Source organism: Monopterus albus, unplaced genomic scaffold (assembly GCF_001952655.1).
Source record: "Monopterus albus unplaced genomic scaffold, M_albus_1.0 scaffold18.1, whole genome shotgun sequence".
Taxonomy (NCBI): domain Eukaryota; kingdom Metazoa; phylum Chordata; class Actinopteri; order Synbranchiformes; family Synbranchidae; genus Monopterus; species Monopterus albus.
In genome coordinates, this window is record NW_018127898.1 from 2362655 (window position 1) to 2371144 (window position 8490).

At 41.0% G+C, this 8490-nt stretch overlaps 1 protein-coding gene across 1 annotated transcript in view; it reads left to right on the forward strand.

The window, feature by feature from the left end:
• The first annotated feature begins 786 nt into the window (after nucleotides 1-786).
• The window catches only part of cpne5b (copine Vb), a 114258-nt gene continuing 106554 nt past the window's right edge, over nucleotides 787-8490 (forward strand). The window contains exon 1 of the mRNA XM_020593095.1: nucleotides 787-1311. Coding sequence (XP_020448751.1) covers nucleotides 1193-1311 — 119 coding nt within the window. The 5' untranslated portion in view covers nucleotides 787-1192. The remainder of the gene's footprint in view (nucleotides 1312-8490) is intronic.

Below are 8490 nucleotides of genomic sequence, written 5' to 3' on the forward strand. Positions count from 1 at the left end.
TAATGATGGATAGTGGCCATTAAATCTCCATGTAATTCTTTCCTTGTAATTAATATTGATTTTATATCAGCCAACAAGAAGACATTTTAATTGGTAACTGTTTCTTAAAATGCCATGTGCATGCTTCCTCCACAGCAGAGAAGTACTAGATTCCACACAGTAAGATGGAAAAGTAGTTGCGGTTTGACCTACTTACAGCAAATTCATGTGGATTTAACATCTTTGCTTCGATGTACAGTTAGTGCTCGGTGAGAGACTGGAGGAGTTTATTACTGGTTTTTACCGTTTGTACCATTTCTGGACTGAATAATTGACTCTGGGAGCTGTCCGGCGTTGTGGTGCTGAAATCTTCTCTCCCTCTTGTTTCCTCCCAGAGTTGCTAGTGATTCTCAGATCTTTTTGTTTGTGACCCACTGAAACAAAGTGATGTCCTATTGAGAACCTTTGTCAGTAGTTCTCTGGGAAGCTGATGAGGTAAAATGACCAAATAATCCTGAAGGAAAAAGGCAAATCAAACTGAGATGCTGTTAACCATCTCAAGACCCCTTATTCTGTGACGCATTGGGAGTCCCGACCACCGGGCTAGGATTCCACGCCACAGTTTTCAGCTACACCCAAGATAGAATCTTGAATATTAAATAGCCTCAGTGCCTAATTAAATCACCACACACGCCCTGGACTGTACAGAGGATGCTGCACGGTGACAGCAGCAGCACCGGGGCATGGGCAGGGTCGCCAGCACTTGACTGTAATTCCATGTGGGAGGAGAATGGGTGGGTTTCAGTAGATCTAATCTTTTTCTCTTCACACGCTCTGCTGTGCGCACAGACTGAAGACAAAGAGCAGAGAGCACTCTGCCTCTCCATGTGATGTGCACCCGATCGATGAAGGTGCAACATTAGTCTCAGATACTGACCCCACAATTTTTATTGATTTATTCTTTTTTTAAATTTTAATTACGCTGCATGGGCAGTTAACCAAGTGCGCCTCTGTCTTTTGCGGGTGTCCACTCACTAAGTACGCCTCCCTCCTCACCAGCCTCAACATTTGTGAAGTGGCTGCCTCACCCGATCGGACCGGAGGCCATCTGGTCTCTGATCTGGTCTCTGAGCTCACCGGAGAATCGTCGCGCTCCGTCGGGCGCAGGCTGTGCGCCTCTAGGATCAGACCGGAGCCACCGCGAGCTCTGGCAATGGAGATGATGGAGGGAGACGTTATGGACAAGCTGGAGGACATGTCATCGGTGTACGACTTCGACCCGATCACCGGCAACATCCCCGCCACAAAAGTAGAGATCACTGTCTCCTGCCGGTGAGTTGAAACGTCCGTGGAGAGCGGAGAGCGAAGTCAACGGTCAGGAAAGTTCGGTGGAAAGACCAGTGTGCGAACTATAACACGTCTTTCGGGGGAACTCACTTTCCCCCCACTTTTTCATGGGCAAACTTAATGACAGATATAATATTTTTAAAGCACATGATTTAGTTTTTTTAAATCATTATCCTGTTGATAAGAATTAATAAGGATAGAAAAACGGATCTAAAGTAACCATTGGTGCGCGTATGAGGCACAGAGAACAGCGAGGAGAAAGACAGAGAGATCATTTTACTATGTGCATTCTCCTGTGTCAGTATATACACCTTTGTATTCCTGATTGTTATGGTTCATACATTAATTACCTATTTTATTTTCTGTTTAGAAGAAAAAACAAGTCCCTTGCGTGTGAGAGAGGACTGACTGGGGCACTTAAAACTTAAGCCGCCTCGTTTTCTTTATGACACCATATGATCTGCAGCCTAAACGAAAAATGGCGATTCACGCCCAGATTGAGTAGGAAGAATGTTCTTCTTCTTTTATTTTAAGGCAAATGACATGATCCAGAGATTATTTTCTGCACTAAAGTGAAGTTTACTGCGGCGCCACACTTCGATGGTGCTGGCAAGAATAAAAAAAAATGGTGCCAAATTATCCTTATGTGTGAATCATACATCAATAAAAATCAATAATAGCCTAATTTTACGCATGATCCACGATGATAAAGATACAAAGAACAGAAATAGCCTATATGGCAAAATAACACTTTGAATATTTTAGACTGAGACGCCACCAATTTTTTCAAATCATGTTTTCAGAGGAGCTCATGGCTTATTAAGGGGAACCGAGCTCCCCCATAGTTTGCACCAGGTAAAGACTATGTGGTAGAAAAGTTGTGACAGAGCCCCACCCTTTCTGTGGGATTTAGTTATGATTGATAGCTACTGTATGAGATTGTGATATCGAACAAATTCAGACAATTCTAAGTAATAATAAAAAGCAAAAAGCATGTTTGGAGGAAGACCTTCAGACGGGTGGGAACAGAGGCTTTATAAGATGAAAAAGCTGCTTAAACCTTTCTGACAAGTCTCTTTACAGAAATCCTTGTAAACTGCGATCAATCCAGCTTCTTTCAGCACCAGCAGAGCACTGAAAGCCTCTTTCCTTCCTCTCTTCTGTTCTTTACAAAGTACTGGATGTTAGAGAGCCATAGGGTTCCAACACAGCACCTATGTCCCTGACCTCGATCTTAGCCCTAGTCTTGATGATTTTTTGGTACAAATAATGTCTTTTTCAAAAAAAGATTTCAGGAAAGTAAATCCACCTTATGTGCCAAATGATTCTTCCTACAGCGCTTGTTCACTGAGAATAAATAGTAACTCCTTTTCCCATTAAGGGTTTGAAAGTCAAGGCTTTCAACGCCTTTTACTGCTCCAGCGTTCACATCAGTGCTGCCATATGTGTGTCTCCTCACACACACTAAGAAACACATCTTTCTGGTCTTTAATACTGGGTTTTAGCTTGGGGAGCCATCGAAGCAGAGTGAGTTTGAGCTATAACAAGCTGTGTGTGCATTATTGATGGGCTTTCTCCGTGCACAGAAACTCACTGCCACATCTCTTAGCTCAGTTTAAAAAAAAAGACCCTGGCAAGCAATTTGTGTTTCAGTTACTTGAGTGAACAACCATTTACATGTTTGTATTATGCTGGAAATGGTGGGCGATAGTGGAGAATCAGCTCTGATGGAGAAAGGACGGTAGCAAAGTGTTTTGGATTTTGGGTTCTTCATCTTGTAACGATGAGGAGATTGGGATTACATGCCTCAGTGATATGCAATTAAACACCATTCAGGTAAATGATGAGTCCTATTCTGATAACCCCCCTACATTTATGCAAATGATTCATCTGACAACACGTATGTGTGTGTGCTTCTGTGCTGGAAAGAAAGGCAGTTGGGCAGAGAGGTGGTGCAGATGCCACCTATGAGAAAGAAGATCAGTTTGGGAAGAAGAAATTAGCCTAGAGGAGAGGGTCGATGCCTTCCCTTGCTGCACAGCTGCTTTACGAGTGTGTGTGTGTGTGTCTGCGTGAGAGATGGAGTGAGACACTGTGCCTGTATTTGTCACATTGTTGGGACCGAAATCTGTTTACACCCTCACATTGTAGGGACTCATGTTAGACCTTGTAAATCATTTAATTTTAGTGTGACAATTTGATTTAAGGTTATGGTAAGTATCCAAGGAATTAATCTAAATCAATGGTAGGTCTCCACAAAGGATAAAGTCAAATGTGTGTGTACTTGTACTGGCTAAATGGTGAGGACTTAGTTTATTTTGTTTTGTTACAGAGTGAGGACATTTTGGCCGGTCCTCACTTTCTGAAACACCTTTTTGAAGGTTATGTCTTGGTTTTGGGATTCAGGTTAGAATTAGGTTTAGGTTAGGGTAAGGGTAAGGGTTAGGCATTTAGTTCTGATGGTTAAGTATTAGGGTAAGGGGCTAGGGAATGCATTATGTCAATGAGTGTCCTCACAAAGAAGAACAAGTGTGTGTGTGTGTGTGTGTGTGTGTGTGTGTGTGTAAGTGAGAATAAGAGCAGATAAGAGAATCGAGAGAGTGAGAGTCCATCTTAAAAACACATACGTTTGATGCATGCAGAAGTCACCCTTTCAATGAGCTGTGTAATTGTGGGGTAATATATATGGAAAAGGCCTGTCACATACTCTATACACGCCTGCCGATTATGGAGTGGGCATCCTGCTTGACATACAATATGACTGTCACCTAATGAACTATACTCGTCAAGTGTGCAAAAGGTTGCTTTCATAACCTCACCTCCACACACTTCATTTCCTCTGGTGTTACAATAAATATTTCATACTGCTGTAATCACCAATTCCTGAAGCAGAAGACATCACCAGCTGAATAATTTCTTTCACATTCAAACATATCTAATCATAGTTCAGGGCCTCACAGATCCAGATCCTTTGTACAGATGTTGTGTGAGTCAGACTCCAATTCAAGAGAACAGGCTCCCTGTTGGGTGTTCTTGGCTTTTCTTCCTTTGTCATCATGTACAGTATCTCTCTGAACCCTCCAAATCATAATGATAGCTGTTCCCTCTGGGTTAATACCCCTTATTAGCTGCTAACCCCTGCTTTTGACAATGTATTATTATCAGGACCAATGACAAGCGAAGAGGGGTGGGTGGGGACTGGATCTGTAAAAGAGGGCTGAAATGATAGGAATTGGTTTGTCTTTCATTCATGGAGCAAGAGAAGACTGAAGGATTTGGTAGTAGGAATTTGCAGTGTTTTATAAAAAAAAACTTGTATTCATACGTAACTATTCTTTATTGATTGTGTTCTGTTCAGTGCAGGAAGTTGTGACTGTTTCTCTGACCCTCACCAAGTGGTTTTAGCTGATTCACCTCAACCACAGTTTTTATAGGAGCAAACATCCTCGGGATGTATCAGTCATTCACATTTCTCACTATGTTTGACATTTGTTTAGTGGGAAAGCTTGGCCTTCAGGTGCTGTGTCCAAAATAGAAAACCAGTGATGCTATTTGATGCAAGAGCAAGGGGAAAAAAAAAGAGTTTTCTGGGAACAAAATCCAACCTATTCGTTTTCTTAAACTGATGTTTACAGTCCTACGGGGCTTGTCAGTCAGTGGTCTGGCTCCTGGGGAGACATGAAGGGAGAAGGGTACAGTCGGTGTGTGGACATGATAGACGAGGTTTCCTACTGTCACAAACCCAGCTGCCGTCTGTTCAGCCCTTTGTTCTCTTCCTCTATCACCCTTCACAGGCAAGTCTGCTCTCCTATTTCTGCATCACCGTCTAACTGTTCAGTCAATTCAAACAATATAAAGAAGTACTTAAGCGACTGATGTGGTCCATAGCCATTTACCAGTGTCTCCAGTCGGCTGAGAGACCCTCTGACATGTGTATTAAAGAGTGGGTTACTAAATAAAGGCTCACCAGCTGCTTAGAGTGATACTCACGAGCTCACTTGGTTGCTGTGTGCTGGAGCCTGCACAGACAATTCAAGAAATCCGCAAGCTTACCTACTAAATTTCTGAGTTTCAAAAGCCAGTATTTCACTTTCACCTTACCACAACCTACTGTATAGTACCTTGCCCCAGTTTCCACATCTTATGATTTACATTACATTTGAGTCACAGAGTGAAGCATTCTGAAAAATAAGCACCTGATGAGGTTTTGTTGTGGTGAAGGTTTTAACCAAATCCTTAAAAACTCTTTTAACATCTGGATGAAAACAATATCCATCCTCTTCTTCATTTATGACATTTGTCATTACTCAGTTTGTAAAATAGAAGAAAAAGTATTATTTTCACACAAAAGCCTAAAATGATAGAAAGTAGCATCAGTAATAAAATATATAACTGATAAAGCTTTTTATTTGGTTAATGTCATGCAAACTGAACAGAGAGAAGTCATTTCTGGCAACCATCTTTATTTGGATTAGAAAACAGACGTGCAAACTTGGGCATGTTTGAGGAGTCTCAAAACACCTTTAAAACAGAGGTAAGTGTCGATAAACCACCCTGTGGGTTTTTTCCAGATATACTGCACATTTATTTTTCAGAGAAAAATATGCTTACTGAAACTCTGTGACTCAGATGGCATGATAATACATGAGAGACAAGCTGGAGCTAGGCTGAATCACACAGTCAAGATCAAATCCAAGGTTAACTTGGGCATTTGGTCTAAAGCCCTTAGCTTCTGCTAGAGATTTACAGTACTTATTAAATGGCTAGGTCTGTTTTAACAGTTTTAACTGTGACAAAACACTCGTTTTCAGGCAGGGGTGATTTGAAAAGTAAAAAGTCAAAAATTGTGTTTCCAAACTAGGCCAGTTTTAAGAGTACAGGTGTATGAGGATATTGCTAAATGCATTTTGGCCCCTGTGTCTCCATGCACGGGGCTGGTAGGAAACAAACAGGGGTGAATTGTGACTGCCAGCCAGCACAAGGTCAAAGTTTATACTGACTGAATGCTGAGTAGAGTGAGCCAATTAAACCACTTAATGGATTGTCCATTTTTTGAGTGACACCTAATAGAAGGTCTTCAATAAACGGAGGATTGATCTAGTAGCTGCAGAGTTTTCCCTCTAATTGGTGGCTTGTGGTAATGATATAATAATAATCTTGCTAGCAAACAGTGGGAATGTTATTTCTTAGCTTGTTTCCTGTGTTGCAAGCATAACATATGAGTCAGTGTCTGGTTGGTCTTCATTTGCATATGGATTTGTGACTATGAGAATCCTGGTTCCAGCATGTGACAGGTTTCTTTACAGATCTAGGGCAGATATGTGAAAAAAAGTGAAAAAAGAAAAGCCCCCTGGAACTCTCTAGGTTCTGGCGCTGTTGGTGTAAATACGTACTGCACCACAAACATCACTGCAGCTAATTAACCATATGAACAATGTGGTGTATAAACATGAGCTCAGCTTTGCAAACCATAACATAACTATACTGCAGATGAATCCACTCAACACCAAAAGTGCTTTCTCACACATGCTGACAGTCATTTTGTAGCACAGCAGACTGGGCACACTGCCTGATATCACACAGCCTAACTGACTTTAGTTGGTTAGGGAAAATTAGGTGGGGAGAGAGTGATAGAGGTAGAGAGACGGGAAAAAGTAGTGTGCATGGTGAGGGAGCAGATAAACAGACAGGCTGCAATGGGGAACATACTGAGGCGGGCGTGCTTGTCACTGAACACTAACTAGAGGACGGGGAAGTGTACTCATTAAGAATACAAATAAGAGACCGGCATGTTTATAAAGAATGAAAGAACCACAGACGGAGTGACATTAGTTTTACGTATCTGTTGTTGGCAGGTGATTTAGTGTTGTTATCAGCAAGAGCACTGGGGCTGCAGGAGAGTCATTTATGTGATGCAACATTTCTGTGAAATGTGAGCAAGCAGTAAATGAGAGGAAATATGAATAATAACAGATTTATTTATTTATTTATTTGGCCACCTGAGGGCAGCGGGAGCATGCTGTGAACAACACAATGGCATGTCATTACATACTAAGCTGATACCATGAATGTACTTCTCAGTTGTGGAAATTGTGCATGAGAACCAATACTGTGCATGTGGACCCTTTACTGACACTGTAGATGAACGTGTTGGCAAACAGTTTCTTACACATCCAGAAATTATGGAGCAACATTTGCATTTATTTGGCAATGTGTTGCAAGACATGTACGTCCAGCATTCACTGTCTTTTAGCTCTGTTTTTGGTTTTTACTAACTCTTATGGGAAATATCTGGCTCTTTAGCTGCTTAATGCAGATGTTCACCATCTGCTAACAGTCTGTCTAATGTTTGGTGCTGAGCAGGGAGTGTACAGCAGAGTAAACCAAAACAGTAAAGTTGTGAGCTAGACAGCTTAATCATGAGCTGAGAGTTGCTGTAAAGCACAGTAAAATCAAGAGGAGCTGCTGACTTTATAAAAGAGACATTTTCTCTTTTATAGATCAAGTGACTCGTTACAACATAAATACCAAAATTAAATGCACACAGCACCTATGAGTTCTATGTTTTTGAAGCCCATAGTTGAAAAGGAAATTATAGAGATAGTGAATAAATGTGGTAACAAAACATCCAGTGATAGTGATGGTATCACTATGACAACTGTTAAATGGGTAATTGAGGGGATATGCAAACCATTAACCCATATTTTTAACATGTCGTTTCGACTTGGGCAGTTCCCCAATAATATGAAAATAGCAAAGGTTATTCCACTGTATAAATCTGGTGATAAGCACAACTTCACAAATTATAGACCGGTTTCTCTGTTGTCACAATTTTCAAAAATTCTGGAAAAACTCTTTAATAACAGATTAGATACATTTATTGACAAACATAAAATCCTCTCTGATTGCCAATACGGTTTTAGGTCGAACCGATCGACATCTTTGGCCATTACCGACCTGATGGAGGACATTACAAGTGCTATGGATGAGAAGAAATACACGATGGGGATATTTATTGACCTAAAAAAAGCATTTGACACAATCAATCATGAATTATTAATGGACAAGTTAGAAAAATATGGGATCAGAGGAAAGGTTCTGAAATGGATTAGAAGTTATTTGACACAATTTGTGAAGTTGGGTGAATACCAATCGAGTGAACTG